General features: G+C 36.4%; 1 protein-coding gene across 3 annotated transcripts in view; it reads left to right on the forward strand.

Annotated features, from left to right (window-relative positions):
- Positions 1 to 713: 713 nt before the first annotated feature.
- Positions 714 to 20514, forward strand: part of TOP2B (DNA topoisomerase II beta) — a 59310-nt gene continuing 39509 nt past the window's right edge. The window contains exons 1-4 of one of the 3 annotated variants that reach the window (XM_025461018.3): positions 714 to 868; positions 14082 to 14237; positions 15400 to 15490; positions 16853 to 16916. In XM_025461018.3, the coding sequence (XP_025316803.1) occupies positions 809 to 868; positions 14082 to 14237; positions 15400 to 15490; positions 16853 to 16916 (371 nt within the window). In that variant the 5' untranslated portion in view covers positions 714 to 808. Of the gene's footprint in view, positions 869 to 12843; positions 12901 to 14066; positions 14238 to 15399; positions 15491 to 16852; positions 16917 to 20514 lie in introns of those variants that run through there. The other 2 variants (XM_025461017.3, XM_025461019.2) reach the window with 2 other exon arrangements.

Here is a 20514-nt window from a genome sequence, read left to right on the forward strand (position 1 = left end):
CGTTTCCCCCTCGGGCCCCGCCCCTCCGGGGGCTTGGAATTTTGGGATTGGCCGAGGGGCTGCGGCGAGAGGGCCCCGATTGGGCGCCGAGGCGCTGACTGACAGCGGGCGGCCGCCGCGCCCTCCCCCCCGCCCGCCCTCCCCGGTGTGCGAATGTGTGTGCGCCGTGTTATGCCGGACAGGAGGGAGGCGACCGCGGCGGCGGCGGCTCTGTTTATTGTCCCTGTCGGTGTGTGGATGTGAGGAAGCCGGGGGTGCGGCGCGGCCGACGGCGGCGGCCTTGGAGGCGGCGGCGGCCTTGGAGGCGGCGGCGGAGGCGGCGGCGGCTCCGGCGACCCCGGCGGCGGCCGGGCCTCGCCGAGCGCGAGGGAAGGACGAGGCGCCTTTGCGTCCGCGCCACGTCTGGACGCCCCGGGGCTCTCGGCGGCGCTCGGCGAGCGCACCCCCGGCTCGGCCCGGCCTGCTGCGGCGCCCGCGGGCGGGCGGGCGGGCGGGCGAGGAGGAAGCGCCGCCGCTCACCGCCGCCGGCCTCCCGCTTCCTTCTCCTCCCCCTCTTCTCGGCGGCAGCCTAGGCCCGGGCGACGCGGCCGCCGCGCCTCGAGTTTGAGGGCGCCGGGCGGCGCGGCCTCCTCGGCGGGCTCGGCCGGGCGTGCGTCCCGGGTCTCGGCGATGGGGCGCGGGGGGCGGCGCCGCTAGGAGCACGGCGGGCGGAGCGGTCGGTGCGGCGCAGAGGGCCCGGCGGCCGGCAGGGAGGCGGGAGCGGCGGCGGCGGCCGCGGCCTCGGGGCCTGTGAGCGGAGGCACCCGCCATGGCCAAGGCGGGCGGCGGCGGCGCGGGAGCCGGCGGCAACGGGGCGCTGACCTGGGTGGTGAGTGGCGGGCGGCGGGGGGCGGGGGGCCCGGCCGAGGCATTGTTCCCGGCCCGCGGGGGGGCAGGGGGGGAGGGAGTCCGCGGGCCCGTCCGGGGGGGGGCGGGGGGGCAGGGAAACGAGGGGGAAATCGGCGTCCGGAACGGGCGCCCGTCGGGGCTCCTGCCCGCAGAACCCCCCGCTCCCCGCCCCTTTTCTTTCTTTGCCCTCTGTGGAGGCTCCGGCTGCGGGAGCGTGACGTGCACTGGAAACTTAGGGGGACAAACCCTGAACCTGACGCGAAGCCCTCGCTTCAGCTTTTTGTTTTGTTTTGTTTTGTTTTTTGTTTTTTGCCCTCTCTCAGACTCTTCGGGGCAGTCGGGCGTGAGGCGGTGGGTACCCGCCGTGACGCCTGTGTGGCTCTGTGGGTCAGCACTTTGGTCTACATGTGCTTAAGAAAATCCCGGAGACAAGGGTGTGTGTGTGTGTGTGTGTGTGTGTGTGTGTGTGTTGTAAATGCAGATGCACCCAGTTCTGCTGCTCTAACCTCTCAAAGAATGGATTTGGTGTGTGTGTGTGGGGGGGGGGGGGGAATCAGTCCAAGGCAATTAAATTTAACACTTGGGTTCAGAGTCTCGTTCAATTGAAAGCGCGTTCGGACGGCCGTTTCGCAGCAGTTAGCACACGGCAGGTCGTCCATCTGTCAGGGTGGGATTATTAAAAGAAGCGTTCACCTGCGTCAGCATCCCAGGTGAGGCGGGGTGGGGGCCGAGTGGAGAGTGCCCGAGAGGTGACTGAAATGCTTAGTCCTGGAGTTAAGGGACCTCGGCGCTCCGTTCCTGCTGGGAAGTAGTAGAGGAGGGAAGACCCAGAGAGATCCGATTCCCACGGCCGATCGATAATTCACCAGCGTTTTACTTGCTCAGCATAGAGTTCAGAGCAGGGTCATTTCCTACACACACACACACACACACACACACACACACACACACACAAAGCCCAGCTCAGCCGACGTACTTGGTTTCCAGGAGAAACATTTTAAAACGCATTACATTTAACAGGTACTTTCGATGGATCCTTCCTTTTTCAGAAGAACACTCAAGGAAACTTTCGTATTGGCGTTTTTATTACTAATTCTTTCTTTTCTCTTTGCTTGGGCGAGGTTTAGGGGAGTTGAGTAGCAGTTCTGCTGAATTAACCAGACTTCCTTGAGAAAAAGCATGTTATAGCGGGAAAACATTTTAACCATTTATGTTTGAGTGTCAAGTCGCTTTGCAAAATAACTTGCCAAGCTCTTCATGTTGAATTTTCCGAATTTTGTTTGTTACTCCACTAATGGGGTACGAACAGACTAGAGCCAGGATAGATAAAATGCCACATTATAAACTGGTGGTCCATGTGGACCATTCTGGAAGGGAGGGGGGGGGTTGCGTAAGTGAAATATAATCATTTTTTTAAAAATGGGTGGCCCTACCCCCATTACTAAAATCAAGCAACTTCTGAAAATTAAGTTAGCCAGATAAGTTCTCGTTCACTGTTTGGAGGTGTGAGGGGCCTGATTTGAGTTTCTGAGGACCTCTGATTCTGTAATGGTAAACATTTTGCTTCAGGATTGAATTGGTTGGCATTTGATAGCAATATTTTAATTTACTGTTATTTAACTTTGTACATAAATGACTGCTTTTTCTTTTCAAGCTCAGTAGGAAACCACTTACGTAAAAAATTTCCTGAAACTTAGATGGTCTCATTCAGTATCAGATTCATTTGATAATAAAATTGACTTATTTAGTAAAGATTTTTTCATTATAAGACAAATATGGGAAATACAGTAAAATAAAGTAAAAATCACTTAATATTTACAGATTATATCTGCGTGTTGAATTCAAAGTTTATTAAAATATAATCACTCCATAAGTCTGCTTTAAGATTTGATGCTTGCTTTAAATTTGTCAGGGTATATGAGCATCTTTATGTCCATGATTTACATCATTGATCATAGACTAATTTTATGAGAGGCAATATAGTGAAGTGAGCATGGACTTCGATGTCAGATTGATGTAGATTCTGATCCTTTCTCCAACACATATTGCAAAAGATCTAACCTTTCAAAGCCTATTTTCTCACCTGTAAAATAAGGTTGCATTGAGAATTAAATGAGATAACACATGTAGCCAGTGCTGGACTTGGTAAATATTTTTTGTTGGTGGTGGTGAAGTTCAAGAAATGTACACTCAGAATAATGAAGTGGCTCTTACATGAGGTGCTTTTAAATCAGGGTGAAAGCAAATTATTTCTTTGAAAGAATTCAGGGATTTGTTTCAGTGGTCATCTATTTCTGCAGAGGGGTAACTTTGCCTGCTTTGTTGAATGAAACTGGTGTAATGTTGCCACCTGCTTGTGGGTAACAGGAAGAAATAAAAATGGAATTAGTCCCTGATAGTGTTCTTTTGGGAGGGGGATGGGTAATGCCATGTGTTGCTAGTATTAACTTCTGTTGGGATGCTTGCCAGCATGTAGTATTAACATCGTCACTGCATGAAAGTTTACATTTTAATACCTAAACCCACAAGGCAAAGTGGTTTAAGATTGACATTAACTTCTCCTTTTAATGTTTGTGTTTTATTTGCAGGGTCTTAAGCAGATTTTTTAAAATTAGAAAAGAAGTGGAAAACATAAATATAGCAAACTATTTTGAGTTAACATTGACAACAGCTATGAAGGCTTCCTGAACCAAGCAGTTTCTTGAATTAACTTTTAGTTTGTAAAGCTTTGATTAGTAGACCCTGTAGTCTTATTTCATTAAGCCATTTATAATTTTTAGGTGATTGGTAACACTTCTGTGGAAATATTAGAAGATAGTTAATTACTATGTGAATATTGATCTTTTTTCTTGAATACTCTAATTTGGTAGATTAAACTATATTATAATTAAAAACAGTAAGCATATAAAAAAGTGGTGGCTAGAATAATATAAGGAGCCTTTTCTCCATTTATCAAGTCTCACCGATTACCAATTCAAGATCACCCACCTTGCCCCTTCTCTTTATTTTTTATTTATCTATTTTTTAAAGATTTCATTTATTTATCCATGAGAGACAGAGACAGAGAGAGAGAGAGGCAGAGACACAGGCAGAGGGAGAAGCAGGCCCCATGCAGGGAGCCCAATGCGGGACTCGATCCCGGGACTCCAGGATCACGCCCTGGGCCAAAGGCAGGTCCTAAACCTCTGAGCCACTCCGGGATCCCCTATATGTCTAATTCAAACCATCATTGTACATTTAGATATTTAAAGATTTATATTAAGAACCTTGCTTTAGTGGCTTATTGTTGCAAGTCTGAACTCCTCAACCAGACTTTCAAGCCAGTTCTCTTATGTCTCAGTTGAAATTTATTTTGTATAGTCATCATAGTTAAATTTATCTCTTCACTGTCCCCTGAACATCGTGGTTTTTGTCATGTTGCTATACATGCTTACCTTCCATCAGGAATGCCTCTTTCTCTTCTCTTTATAAGTGTAAATGTTAATTACTCTTCAAAGCTAGCTCAGAGTCTCACCAAACTTTTATCCTCCAGTTTTCACTCATTTTTTTCTGTTACCCCTATGGATCAGAAAACATAAATTTCTTTTTATGTAACTTTCATGCATGATAATTTAGTCTTAACAATTAGATTATAGGGATCCCTGGGTGGCGCAGTGGTTTAGCGCCTGCCTTTGGCCCAGGGCGCGATCCTGGAGACCTGGGATCGAATCCCACGTCAGGCTCCCGGTGCATGGAGCCTGCTTCTCCCTCTGCCTGTGTCTCTGCCTCTCTCTCTCTCTCTCTGTGACTATCATAAATAAATAAAAATTAAAAAAAAATAAAAAAAAAAACTATTAGATTATAAACTAAAGCTAAGGACCATGTATTATACCTATTTGTATCTTTTATACAGTTTAGCAAAGAGCTGGATTCATAATCCAACCTCAGTTATTTTAACAAATTGGACAGTTGACATGCTAACTTCCTGAAAAGTCCATCATCATCATTATTTTTTTTAAAGGTTTATTTATTCATTTGAGAGACAGAGAGGCATAGGGGCAAAGGGAGAGAGAATCCTCAGGCGGACTCCCTATTCAGCTCATAGCCCCTTGCAGGCTTATCAAGGGCTGGATCCTAGGACCAAAGAACCACAAAAAGTCATTATTAAGACAAGTGGTCAGGTAGCAATGTTCTTTAGGCAACGTTCTCAAGTAACATAATAGCAGTACTTAGAAACTAATTATATTTGGTGCTAACTTTTCTGAATGGGAGTGTTTACTTGTAGTTTTAGATGTTAATTTCTTAGGTGTCAGTAGTTGCATTTTACTAAGTACTTTAAAAAAATAAGCCTCTTTTCATAGTTTTTAAAAATAGAACCTCCTTTAGACCTCCTTTTTGAGATCAGAATTATTTTCATTTGCAGAAAAGAAAACAGGTTTAGAGATTAGGTAACAAACTGTTAATTACCTGGCTAAAGCAGAGGTGGGATTGAAACCAGATTTATCTTCTTAATCATGATTTATACGGCTCCCCACTTTAAAAAAACATTGAAAACCAAAAAACCTTGGGGTGCCTGGATAGCTCAGTAATTTAAGTGACTGACTCTTGGTTTCGGCTCAGGTGATAACCTCTGGGTCATAAGATCCAACCCTCTTCAGGGTTCTACCCTTAGTGTGGAGTCTGGTGGAGATTCTTTCTGCCTGTCTCGTACCTTTCTGTCTCCTACGCACCACCCTTGCTCTTGGTCTCTCAAATAAATAAATCTTTTTTTTTTTTTTTTAATACCACTCATCTTTTATACCCTGATGTGACAAGATTAAAAAAGCCTTCTGGGATATACTTGTATATTTTTGTATTAACCTTTCTTTTTACAGAGAAAGCTAGGAAATACATTTCCTTTTCAGAATGTATGTATCTGTGTAACAATGCTTTTTTAAGATAATGAGCTATATAAAATCAGATCCTGTGGGTTCCTAATTCAGCTTCTTTAAGTACTAACTTTGTTAGCTTTGGGGAACCACTTCTTCAGAGTTCTATTTCCTCATTGTAGAAAGGAAATCATGGCAACAGTGCCTACTTCATGGAGCTCTTATGAGAATTGATTGAGATTGTCCATATAATTCCCATGATGCTGCAACATAATAAGCTCTCAGATGGGTATATTTGCATGTATTTTTCTTCAAATAAATTGAAAAGAATTTTCATATCTTTTGTCTCACAGAAAGGTTTTTTTTTTTAATATTGTGAAATTACAATAAGTGAACATCTGTCACCACACAGTTACAATTTTTTTCTTGTCATGGGGACTTTTATTTACTCTCTTAGCAACTTCTAAATATACAATGCAGTATTATTAACTATAGTCACCATGCTGTACGTTACATTCACAGGACTTTCTTATTTTTTAACTGGAAGTTTGTACCCATTGGTCACCTTCAACCATGTTGTTGCCTCTAGCCCCAAATTCAAGGGTTTTGTTTTTGTCTTTAGATTCTACATATAAGATCATACAGTATTTGTCTTTCTCTCTCTGACATATTTCATGTAGCATAATGGTCTCAAAATTCACTCATGTTGTTGCAAATGGAAAAAGTTCCTTCTTTTTTTATGATATTCCTCTGTGTGCTACATTTTTTTTTTATCTATTTATCAGTGCTTGTGTGTCTTGGCTCTTGTAAATAATGATGCAATGAATATGGGGGTGCATATATCTTTCCAAGTTAATGTTTTTGTTTTCTTTGGATAAATACCCAGAAATAGAATTTCTGGATCATATGTTAATTCTGTTTGTAATTTTTTTGAGGAAACTCCATATTGTTTTCCATAGTGGCTGCACCAATTTATATTCCTACCAACAGTGCATGAGGAGTCCCCTTTTTCCATTTTCCTGTCAACACTTGTTGTTTCTTGTCTTTTTGATAATAGCCATCCTGACAGGTGTGAAGTAGTATCTTATAGTGGTTTTGATTTGCATTTCCCTCATGATTGATTAGTGATGTTGCATGTCTTTTCATGTGTCTGTTGGACATCTATATATCTTCTTTGGAAAAATGTTTATTCAGAGCCTTTTCCCATTTTTTAATTTATTTTTTTTCTTGCTATTCAGTTGTGAGAGTTCTTTATATGTTTTGGATATTAACCCCTTATTAGATTTATCATTTGTAAATATTTTTTCCTATTCAGTAGGTTGCCTTTTCATTTTGCTCATGGTTTCCTTTGCAGTGCAGAAGCTTTTTAGTGTGATGTAGTTTCACTTATTTTTGCTTTTGTTGCCTTTACTTTTTGTGTCAGCTTCAAAAAAAAAAAAAATATCATTGTCAAGACCCACACCAAAGAGCTTATATTCAAGTCTATAATTCATTTTGAGTTGTTTTTGTGTATGGATAAGATAGGGGTCCAATTTTGTTCATGCATATGACTGTCCTTTATTTATTGAAGAGACTGTCCTTTCCCCATTTTATATTATTGGCTCTTTTGTCATAAATTAATTGACCACGTATGTGTGGGTTTATTTATGGGCTCTCTATTCTGTTCCATTTGTCTTTGTGTCTGTTTTCCTGCCAGTACCATACTGTTTTGATTAGTATGGCTTTTAATATAGTTTGAAACTGGTGACTGGGATGCCTCTCTTTTCTTCTTTCTCAAGATTGCTTTGGCTATTTGAGGACTTTTGTGATTCTATACAAATTTTAAGATTGTTTTATTTCTATAAAAAAGGCTGTTGCAATTTTGATAGGGATAGGGACTTTTATTTTTTACTTTTTATATTTTTTTATTTTTATTTATTTTTTTTTAATTTTTATTTATTTATGATAGTCACACACACACACAGAGAGTGAGAGTGAGAGAGAGAGAGAGAGAGAGAGAGAGAGAGAGAGAGTCAGAGACATAGGCAGAGGGAGAAGCAGGCTCCATGCACCGGGAGCCCGACGTGGGATTTGATCCCGGGTCTCCAGGATCGCGCCCTGGGCCAAAGGCAGGTGCCAAACCGCTGCGCCACCCAGGGATCCCCTTTTTATTTTTATTTTTTTAAGACAGAATGAGAGTGGCAAGGGGTAGAGGGAGAAGAAGAGAATGTTAAGTAGGCTCTGTGCTCAGCGTAGAGTCTGTTGCAGGGCTGGATCTCATGACCCTGAGATCATGATCTGAGCCAAAATCAAGCATGGGACACTCAACCAACTGAGCCACACAGGCTCCCCTGTAGTAGGGACTTTTAAACAATGTTAATTATTCCAGTTCATGAGCATGGAATGTCTATTATTTGTGTCTTCCGTTTCTTTCATTAGTGTCTTAGTTTTCAGTGTTCAGGTCTTTTACTTCCCTGGTTGAATTTATTACTAAGTATTCTTTTTGATTCAGTTGTACATGGGATTGCCAATTCCTCTTTCTGGTAGTTGTTATTGTACAGAAACAACAGAGTTATGTGTATTGGTTTTGTATTCTGCAACTTTATTGGATTTGTTTTAATCGTTTTTTTGGTGGAGTCCTTAGGTTTTTCTGTATATACTATATCATCTGCAAACAGTGACAATTTTATTTCTTCCTTTTCAATTTGGATGCCATTTAGGGAAAGTGTATTTTTTATTTTCACGGTGGATGTTTAAACATTCCTTATGATCTTAAGTATCCCTCACCTTCTGTCTTTTTCCTTGTTCCTTGGTTTGGGAGGGCATTTCTTGAAGAGCATAGATGGAAGGCAAAGTGTTGGTTTTGTTTTCATTAATGGTAGATAGATACATGGCCCTCTCTATTGTTACATAGATGAAATATGAGTGAAAGGAACATCAAAGCATGGTGGGTTTGAGGGAGAAAGGAAGGGGAGGAGATAAAACAAAAGGGTAATGTGAAGTCTGAGGGGGTCATTTATAGAAGATAGGAGAAAAGGCTTGTTGCCAAGGTTTTGCTAGTGCCACTCTTGTTGGCTTGGTGATGGTGAAATTTCTGTGCCGATTATGTGAATGAATGGCTCAGTTCCTTTTTAGCACCAACTGGCAAACCATCTCCTTTCCCCTCTTTGGCAGCAATTCATTCTCTCACAGAAAAACAGGAACTGGGTGATTGCCCCAAATTGCTATGTCTCACGTGACAACTCTGTGTATGGAAGAATCTTTTTTTTTTTTCCTTAACAGAATGATCTTGGTACATACTCATTCTGAAATAAAAATTTGTTTTAAAACAAACAAAGAAGAGGAGGTGGGTGGGGGGATAGGGTAACTGAGTGACAGGCATTAAGGAGGGCATGTGATGTGATTAAAACTGGGTGTTATATGTTGGCAAATTGAGTTTAAATAAATTTATTTTAGTGCAGTATTTTTCTTATGATTGAGGAATGTTCTTGATAAAGGTTGAGTCTGAGATAAGTATTAGATCTGTATTCTTTCACTAGGAGTTAGCAACATTGCAAAAGTGTTATAAAATAGATTGATATTTTAGTATAGATTTTATGTATTATTTTGATGTTTTGTTATAATTTAAAAATTCTGAACAATGCCTTGTTTAATTTGGCAACCCTCTTTTGAACTTCAGAAAAAGTCAGTTATGGCATCATATGTATAAACCACAAAGACTAGAATTAAGATGTTTTTAGATTTGCAGAGGATATTTTCATACAGGGGTTTCTTTACATTTTCATTGTCTTTATGAAAATGTTGCTCTGATTTCTTCTATTCTGTTATTAGATGCTGGAATTATTTACTACTATAAATAGCTTGGTATTTCATCCACATAAATTTAGGCAGTGAAATAAATTACAAATAAACTTAAATTGTACATTTTTAATTTTTATCAAACCTTAAAGTTTATTTAGAATGTTTTTTGGTAATTGGTTATTTTTAAGGGCATACTGTGAATTTTTATTTAACGTGGAATAGTCACTGTTGTACAAGATATTTTGCTACTATAAACATAATAAAAGGTTAGATTATTATTATGAATCAAAAGTGTTTAAAATGAGTGTAATTAAAAAACTTAAACATTAAAAAATTAGTGAAACAAGGACTTGAAAAGCAAAAAAAACTAGTAAGACAGCAACAACAACAAAAATTTAAAAATCAAACCTCTATGCCAATGTATACCTGCCTCAATTAAACATGAGGATGAGGAGATGATAATAATTCAAGAATTTTTCAGCTTCTCAAATATTGTTAATCACACAAAAGATTCACTGGGAAAACTGGTGGATTTACAAGTAAACCAAGTGAGTTGTGAATGAAAACCTTAATATACTGACACAAATATGGAAAGTTTAACACCCCTCCCCACCCCAAATAAGCATTATTCTTTTAGCCTGCAAGTATCAGATATATATCAGTCTCCTTTATTATTTGTGGGATTGAGAATACTTTTATAAATGTGTAGATGGGAGTTTGCTGATCTGTTTGTGTTCAAGCTAATTTTATGATCTCTTTTCTCTGAATATTATTAGTAACGGTGTTAAAACTGAAGAACTACTAGGGATGATCTTTCTTTCTTTCTTTCTTTCTTTCTTTCTTTCTTTCTTTCTTTCTTTCTTTCTTTCTTTCTCTTTCTTTCTGTGGTAGTAAGAGCTGGAGGGAAGATGATCAATAGATTTTTCTCATTTTACTTAGTTCTCAGGCCGAAGGTGTTTATATTCATACCTATTCTAGGGATGAGATATCCCTTTGAGGGGGGCAGAGTAGTTGCTGTCTGTCCCTTCATCAGCAGATTTTGATTTTTCATGGTCTGGACATTATTCAGGGAGCAACTTTCTGCTAATAAAGAGGAGCTAAAAGAGATCATTATTTCAGGTTTCTGTGAGAAAAACTTACAGACTTCTCAGGAGAGAACTTCCTTTTTCTCTTTGCTGCTAGTGAGCCAGTGAGCAGTGCAAACTACCATTTATTGAGAATGGGAAAGTAAAAGACAATGTGTTATTTTCTGTTTTCTGCTCTGCCAAACTCGCCAGTCTTATCTGTTTATTTTGGTTTCAATTACCTTTTTGGCTAGATTCTAGTGAGAAAGTTGGGACTACAGAAGTAGTAAGTAGGTTATTAGCAGTGCCACTAGGAAAAAAAAAAAAAACCAACCCTTTAGTTTTATTCCAGCGTAATGACATTTTCACATACATGGATTAACACGATCTTAAAATATATCCATATATGCTCATTGTAGAAAACTAGAAAATGTGTATCAGAAAAGAAAATGAAAATAACTTCTATTTCTACTTCTCACAGATAATTTAATGATTGATATTCTGTTGAGTATATTTTATATTTTTTCCTACGTGTATAATCTTTTTTTGATGAAAATGGGCTCATTTTTATACTCTTGTAATTTTGTTCACTAAAGAGTATATTTTTAATAAGCTACTAATTTAAAAATACTTGATTACATAACGTTTTTACATAAAAGTTATAGCAATAGAAGTTTATATAGTCAACACAAATAAGTTTTGATAAAAGTAACTAAAAATATTTACTTAATATCCAGGTTTAAAAGTTTATATGTGAGTTTTAGAAATTATTTAATATAAATGAGAGTTGACTTAAAATATTGACAAAATCTCAAAACATCTGTTTTATTATGACATTCTATAAATAATGTGTGTTCCTTAATGCTTTTCATTACTTTAAATAGAATGGTACCTTTTTTACTTAATACCTGTCATATATTTAGGAAAAAATATTTTGACATTAAATATTTTAAGTATTGCCAAACTTATTTTTGACATATATTATTCCTAGAGAAAATTATAAATAGTAATCTGACAAAGCCAAGTACATTTTACTTGTTCTTTGAATTTTGAGACATTATGCTAGCAAGCATGACAACTTTTGAACTTGATAGGGGTCTATCTGTTAGGTTAAAGGGAGGGAGGAAGAAGTGATTGGTAGTGAGGGGATATAGGAAAAGTTGTAAATTCTTGAAAAAGGAGTGATGAAGGACTTTATCCTTATTTTCCATACTTGTGTGCCCTTTTAGTTAAGTATATAACTCATCTGGGTCAAATGTGGAAGCCCCAATTAGGTGGCTGTGAGTCTCTGGTTAAGTCTAATCTTAAAGATATTTTCTTTGTTCTGGGATTTGGAATCGTAGCCTGGGATCAGAAAGCCTTTATTGCATGGTTACTGTAAGTTCCTGACCTTTGTGCCATTGATTGCAAACAGTTCTAAATTAATGGTAAGAAGTTACCTCTCTTTGATTCCATAGCATTTATTGTCTTTAAACACTTTCTAAGAATGTGATCTTAGTCCTTACTAGCTATTCTGAGGACCTATTATATTATACACAGTTATGTTTTTAACTTTGGATTTGTTTCGGTAAGTTAATCAGCTATCTCATGAAAAGCAAGGAACATGATTAGAAATTTGGAGACTGGTATTTTTAAAATGCAATGTATTTTTGGCTAGTTCATCATCTACTTGAGAGAAATAGTCTATGAAGATTTTATAAAACTCTTTTGTTCAGAGCTATTTTTAATTAACTCAGAGCAGTGTTAATAGGTAACCTTATAAATGAAAGAATATATAAGAATATAATTAAAAATACAGAAAATGAGTTATTTATAATACTTTATTTTGCAATTTTATTTTTTATTTTGTAATTTTATTAAGTTTCATTAATTTTATGTAAAATTTATGGCACTGGAAGATTATGATTAATGTTTGAATTTCCATAGTGTTTGTACATTACAGTTCTGGTTTAGACTGCTTAGAGGTTATGTATTTGATTTTTAAATATACGTTGTTTAAATGTAGATTAGGTATACTGACTTTTTTCTTTTTTTTTTTTTTTTTTACTGACTTTTTTCAAGTATGAACATTAAATATAATGATATGGCTATGTATATGACCTGAATTGAAGTGGTTTGTTGCTTGTTCAAATTCATAAAATCTCTTCCATTGTCTTCTGACTGCTTTATTTCTACTAAAGTTCAAAAACTTGTGAAGATATCTCAATTTTCATTGTGTCTTATATGTGAATTATTTTTTGTGAAAAAGTATGCCACTATAATACCTTTCTTTTAGTGGGATGTCTTATTTGTCAACATCAAGGAATTCCAGAAGGAGAGAGGTGTGTTTTCTGTCATTAAGAAATCTCTAAACCTTGGGAATTTGAGTTTGCAATTCTTATCTACATAGGAATGATTAGAATTAAGATCACTAACCTCTATTTACTTGAAACTGGCACAGAAACTGGAATTAGCGAGTGCCTCAGTAATGGAGCATCTAGCAATGATTTATAAGGAATTATTGGCATGACCTATAAAAGTGTGAAATTTGAGATTTCATAAACCATGCTTAGTATTACCAGCCATATCAGTATATATTTTTATTTTTTAATTTTTAAATATTTTATTTATTTATTCATGAGAGACCCAGAGAGAGAGGCAGAGACATAAGCAGAGGGAGAAGCAGGCTTCATGTAGGGAGCCCGACGTGGGACCTGATCCCGGGTCTCTAGGATCACGCCCTGTGCCTAAGGTGGCGCTAAACCACTGAACCACCCAGGCTGCCCTGCCATATCAGTATTTTAACTACATTGTTTACTGTTTTGCATAGGTTACTTTTGCCCACTCTCTTGACTAAATCATCAGTAGTTTAATGGCAGGGAACTGAAACGTAGATTTGAGGATTTCTGCAGGTATCCAGGTTTAGTTATTGTGAACCTATAACCTGACCAGAACTCATATTCCTTGGAAAGTTTTGAAGACTATAAAAATTAACTTGGTAACTTACATAATTGGGAAATTTTTATATTTCTGGATTGAACAGATGTAGGCATTTCTAGCTATTCTAGTGATTATGTATACCTACTTTTTGGGCTTAGTCAAAACAATAGTTTTACACTGTACTATAAAAAGAACTGGACTGTCAATAAATGGACCTCTGTTTCTTCAACACTGAAAAATCAGCCTAAGAGGTCATTTTGTCATTAAAAAGAAAACCTGTGGGGGATCCCTGGGTGGCACAGCGGTTTAGCGCCTGCCTTTGGCCCAGGGCGCGATCCTGGAGACCCGGGATCGAATCCCACGTCGGGCTCCCGGTGCATGGAGCCTGCTTCTCCCTCTGCCTGTGTCTCTGCCTCTCTCTCTCTCTCTCTCTCTCTCTCTCTGTGACTATCATAAATAAATAAAAAAATTTAAAAAAGAAAAAAAGAAAACCTGTGACATGTGTCCATTTGCATTTTAGTTTAACCTCTGGTAGGTTATTTAAATTTGATTTTTTGGTTAATTTTAGACTCTTTTTGATCAGAACAATGCTGCCAAAAAAGAAGAATCAGAAACTGCAAACAAAAATGATTCTTCAAAGAAGTTGTCTGTGGAGAGAGTATATCAGAAAAAGACACAACTTGAACATATTCTCCTTCGTCCTGATACATACATTGGGTCAGTGGAACCATTGACACAGGTAATTATTTGTTAAATTTTGAGATTAGAAGATACGTATCTATATTTACTTTTTAATAAAATTTTTGTGATTGTATGCTTTAGAAGTACATGATTTCATGGCTTGATGCTCATAAGCAAAGTAGGGTAAGAGATCTAAGAGAGGTAGAAATGCCTTTAGTTTTTGCTAAAGATAAAAAACTAGGAGATAGAAGCTATCAGAGTTAAGTATAGAGGAAGATGGTAGTGTGTGAACTTTTATTTTAAAAGTCCTTAAGTTTATGCTGTGGTTTGCTTCCAATCCTAGAATGTGTACATATACAGTGATGACTATTTGATGCTTACTGTGGACTTGACTTACCTATATTATCTTGTCCAATTCTAACAATTTTGGAAAGTAGGTACTATTATCCCTATTTTATAGATGAGGAAACCGAAGTTTAAATAAATTTAAATAACTTGCTCACATCCCTTAACTGCTAAGAGCTGAGATTCAAAGCTAGGTCTCTGGCTCCAAAGTCATGGCTATGTTCATATTATTTTACTCTGTGAGCCTTATAGAAAAATATAAAGAATGAAGTAAAAGTGTAAAGTAAATATAAAATATTTTTGTATTTTTCTATTTTATTTAAATATAGTTTTAAACAATTATAGTGTATAAGTAAGAATATAGACTCAATACAAAATGATTTCTCAATTTTGAAGTTATTTAAATTGAATATGAATATAGTGAGGTTGAGTGCCACTAAAATGGTATATGTTTTTCTACTTTGGTTTTTTTTTTTTAATTTATTTTTTATTGGTGTTCAATTTACCAACATACAGAATAACCCCCAGTGCCCGTCACCCATTCACTCCCACCCCCCGCCTTCCTCCCCTTCTACCACCCCTAGTTCGTTTCCCAGAGTTAGCAGTCTTTATGTTCTGTCTCCCTTTCTGATATTTCCCACACATTTCTTCTCCCTTCCCTTATATTCCCTTTCACTATTATTTATATTCCCCAAATGAATGAGAACATATAATCTTTGTCCTTCTCCGATTGACTTACTTCACTCAGCTGTTTTTCTACTTTGAAGATCTAAGTATTTACAGAGGAAATGACAGATGTGGGTTTATAATTTGCAAAACTGATGTTAAATGCTTTTTTACCCCATAAGTCCTTTTGAATTTTTCTTATAATGCAGCTAATGTGGGTATATGATGAAGATGTAGGAATGAATTGCAGAGAGGTTACCTTTGTGCCAGGTTTATACAAGATCTTTGATGAAATTTTGGGTGAGTACTTGCTTAAGATTTAACTCCTCTGTGTCCATTGATACGTGTGTGTGTGTGTGTGTGTGTGTGTGTGTGTGTATATATCAATGTGTATATAAAGCCAGACTTACAGTATACATTTTAAGGGCATATCTTTGGCTTCTGTGCTGAATATAAATGTTCTTCAGGAAATTTTGTCAGTATAATATTTTCATATCTGTGCACATCATATCTTTGTGTTTATCTGCAAAATATATGTATTGTATTTGATCAGAAGTCCAGTTGGTTTGTAATCTTGGATGTGTAGTTATCTGAAGGTTGCATACATACCAGTCACCTGGGGGGGCATGTTAAAAATAGAGATTACAGCGCTTGATCTTTGTAGATTTGGTGAGTTTGCTGTGAGACATGTAAAATTGTGTTTTTTATCAACAAATCAGAAATTTCTGTTGGGCAGCCACTTATAACAACCATTGTTCTGAATGATCTCTGTTTTTTCCAAATGACATGATAAATGAAATCAAAATGAAGTGTGGATGCTTAATTGATTCCTAGAGAATGCTTGCACTTTGGTAGTATTTTTAGCCAAGCACTTTCTAGAGACTCTGGATTCTGCTACCTCATTAGTGCCACTTGAAATTTCCTAGACACCTGGGTTGTATGTCTTTCTGAGCTTGTTCTGGTCACTCTTTGGGGAAAGGGTAGAGGAGTAAAACTGGTTACTTGTATTTTATACTTTTTACTCTTGCTTCCCAGCTGTCCACTTGATTTTATTTTTATGTTACATAGTGTTTATCAGGAACATATGTTTTCTGTGATTGAAGTTGAATTTGACAGCTAGCTTGTGTTCAAATTTGTGTAGTCATGTGTCTAAGCACAGCAGTGGTTAATGTATGCAAGTATGTTATCAATTATGTGCATAGAATTTAAAATTTTGATTTCTAAAATGCTGAAGATTTTGCCTTTCTAACTTAAAAATAACTGATTTTAGCTCAACTTGTATATAAAACCACTAGTTTTTTGAAGGAAATCAAGAGAAAGTAGTTGTTACCAAAGATAAAATATAATTAAACTCAATTTTTTTTTTCTTTTAGATCTAACCTGGATTAGGGGGTTGCAACCTGCAGATGTTTGTTTTTATTTTTATATATCACAAAATCTACCCTTCCCCTACCCCCATTTTGTAGTAAAGGAAATAGCAGTAATTTAGTGTGATTTAAAATTTAAGAATATTATTTAGAAAATAAAATTTTTATTGGCAGTTAGTAGTAATAATTTCATTAACTATTACCATATGTGAGTGTTTATATTAAGTAGGGATGCACATGCAGTTGTATATTTATTTATATAACTTTATTACTCATCAAAATATTTAATTTGTAGTTAATGCAGCTGACAATAAACAGAGGGATAAGAATATGACCTGTATTAAAGTTTCTATTGATCCGTAAGTATATTTCAAGTTTAATTTTTTATGCTAAGTTGTTTTATTCTGATAGTCCCCAACTTATGAATACTGTATATAATTAGTACTCCTAAAGTTTCCCTGTTGCTTGAGATCTTGTTATTTTTGCCTCTTTTAGCCAGAATATACTATACTTTTATAGTTTTTTTCTGTAATTCATGATCTTTTCCACCAAAGTACTTCCCTATCGGAGCACTTGGAAACCCATTTTTTTCTCTCTTTGATATTGTGGGTATTGTTGCAGGTGATAGAGTGGTCACTAAATCTTTTCTACTTGTCTTTGCTTTGGGAGTCAAGGCTAAGTGCTATTGCTAGTAGTATTCCAGTTATATTGTGGGTTACATTTATTTGTTATGGGCAATATTTGGGCTTTTCCATTATTTATAACATTATTTGTAAATTAGGAACTGCTGGTATTTTAGAATATATACCAGGTGTTCAGCTAATTAGATCTCCCTATGATGATTTGTTTTGGAGAGCTGAAGGCAAGTGAAAATAATACCGTTTTAAGTTAGAAATATTACTGTTCTATTTATTCTGTTTTCAATGGAATGCCTTTTGTAAACTATCACATTTACATTTATAATTTTATTAGTAATTTAGAATGATGTTAAGAATTTTCTTTAACATGAAAATTCAACCAATTCAGGTATAGTCTCACTGTTACTAATCTAATTTTAGATGGTATGGTTAAGTATATATTTATATATGAAAATATAACATATTTGCTTATAACATGAATTAACCATATCTTATATTAAAATATTACCACATAACTACACTGTTGAAATTCTAGATTTTTCTTTTTCTTTTTTCCCCATTTGGATCCTTTCGATAATGAATACATTCTTGAGGATTTATGTGGTAAGGTGCATAAGACACTTATAAATTGTAATATATGCAGAAGCTTAAAATAGTTTTAAGGACATTTTAGCTTCAAGATTCCTTTTCTGTATTTAGGAAATTGTCAGTTAAAAACAGTATCATTTATTATGCTTTAGGAGAGATAGCTGGTTAGTAGTAATGGATGTTGAATGTTAGATATCTTTAAGCTTTTTAAAATTCGTAATGGAAAGATTCTGACTAAAAACTAAGGAAGGAGGGGCTCTCAAATACATTCTTGATGAACATGTTACAGTAACAGTTGGTTCTTTTTATCTTAATAATTTTGGCCATATTAATCCAACAGCATGGACATAAACAGCTTACATAGAATCCCATCATAACAAAGTGAGCTATTATAAAACAACTCTGTAGACTGAATAGTGGCTCTTGGTGGTGTGCTTTGCCTTTAAATTCATTATAGGTTCTGGACAGAGTAATTCTGTATAACACTTTAGTGAGTTCTTTCTACCTTTTTAATCAACATTTTTGTATGGACATAACAGTGGCGTAGGTTATAACTAAATTTATATGGTTTTTAACGACAATCAGATACTAGTTTTTTTTTTTTTATTTATCTCTGTTATTTACTTCTGCTAGAAAGTTCTTTTTTTTCCACTGTGAGACAAAAATTCGTAGCTACTTCCAAGGAAGAAGGTGTGAATTTTACTTTTTTTGTTTATAAATCATTAATGAGAGACTATTGAATCTTTCTCCTGCTTTTAATTGAAATATATATTGTATATTTTAATATATGTTTAAAATATTAAAATATATATTTAAAATTGGCAGTAGACAAGCATTTTGGGAGATGTTGCTAATCCTTATATTTTATTATTTATTTATATTGTATTTCCGAATTTTAACCATAACATTTTGTCTTTTGTGAATTTCCTTTCACAAACTGATTCCTTATTTTTCTTTTACTATGTATAATACTGAACTAATGCTGTTGTTATAAAAATGAATTTTATTTCAGAGCTGTAATTTTAGATTTCTTATTAAGAAGTTAAAATTTAAAAGCAAAATTGAAATGGGAAAACATGCTATTTTGCTGTTTATTTCATTGGCCCAGCTTTTTTTCTGCTGTCCATTTTTTATATCCTCTGAGTTTCATTTTTTCTAACATTTTGTATAGCAAAAGTTTTCTTTGTGCATGAGAGTACATGAACTCTGTGTAAAAGGTTAAATTTTGATAATTAATGGATTAAGTGTGGAGGCTAGACAGCACAACTTGCCTCTTATTCTTTCTTTTTCAGCATAAGGGTAAAATTTAAATAATAGCCATGGTTGTAAAAGGCATAAGAATATTAGCAAGGGGTACCATGCAGAATTTGGACAGGTCTTTTAAAAAATTAGAGAATTTGAAGCAACTTTTTACAAAGGAGCTTAAAACTCATTAAATAATACAATATGATGTTTAGTATTTGCTGGCATCTGTCTGATTAAAAACAAATGTGAAGGGTGCCTGGGTGGCTTAGTTGGTTAAGCATCTGCTTTTGGCTCAGGTCATGATCCCAGGGTCCTGGGGTTAAGTCCCACATCGGGTTGAGTCCCACATCGGGCTCCCTGCTCAGCCAGCGATCTGATCCTCTTGTCCTCCCTCTGGCTTGTACTCTGTGTGTGCATGCCCATTCTCTCTCTCTTGCTTACTCTCTCTCAAATAAATAAAAAGTTTTAAAAACAAAACCCAATGTGGAAAGCACATTAACCAGAGTTCTAATTATCCCTCTAGTTTAAGTATTCTTGCTTACGGTTAAAACTCTTAAATCTGTAGCTTTAAAAAATAGTACACATTCATATTGAAATATGTATACAGATACAGTTTTATTTTTTAAAAAGTGGGATTATATACTTTTTCTATTTTTATCTGACATTGTGGACAGCCTTTCTTATTAACTTATATAGATCTGCTTAAATAAAGAAAAATCTGCTTAAATCTTTTTAACTATTATTTTATTATGTCACTAGATCATAGTTTAACCTCTTAATATATCATAATTTAACCTCTTAACAGTTGATGAATATTAGATATTTAGATTGCTTTCCAAGTTTCTTTTTTTGCTTTAGTTATTTTGAAACTTTATTTGTAGCTTATTCAAAAGTATTCTTTTTCCTAATATTTTTGTGAAGATTATTGATGGAGCAAAGAAAAGAATAGAACTCTGAAGCACTGTTTAGAGCTTACAGAACTAAATACCAGATCTTGGAAGTGATAGAGATTGAAATTTTTCAATAGAGGACTTTGATAGTTCAAATTTCATACTCATAGAGACTTACTGAATGTAGATGTCAAGCCTTATTTTTTAAAAAAACATAAAGCTAATGAGTTTACAAAATTCCCATCTTAATTATAGTACCATATATGATATGCTACAGTGGATGAAAAATTTTTTAAAGGTTTACTCATGAGTATATTGGCTTTTGTATCATTCTGAGATGTTTAAGATGTGTAATTTTCCATTCATTGCCTTTCTTTATTTCCTTCAGGATTCTTCTCTATTAATTTTGAGCCTAAGCTAAAAACTATTTGAAAGTCTAAGAAAGCAGTATCTGGTCCTTGTTTCTAGGGCCCACTGTTTTTACCTCTGGAGATAGGAGGCACAAGTAGAAGTGCAGTAGGCAATTTGAAACTGTTACATTCATCTGTGTATTCTGTAGAGTATGTTTACTCATAAGTGAGATAATCTAATCATCT

The sequence above is a fragment of the Canis lupus genome, chromosome 23 (assembly GCF_003254725.2).
Source record: "Canis lupus dingo isolate Sandy chromosome 23, ASM325472v2, whole genome shotgun sequence".
Lineage (NCBI taxonomy): Eukaryota > Metazoa > Chordata > Mammalia > Carnivora > Canidae > Canis > Canis lupus.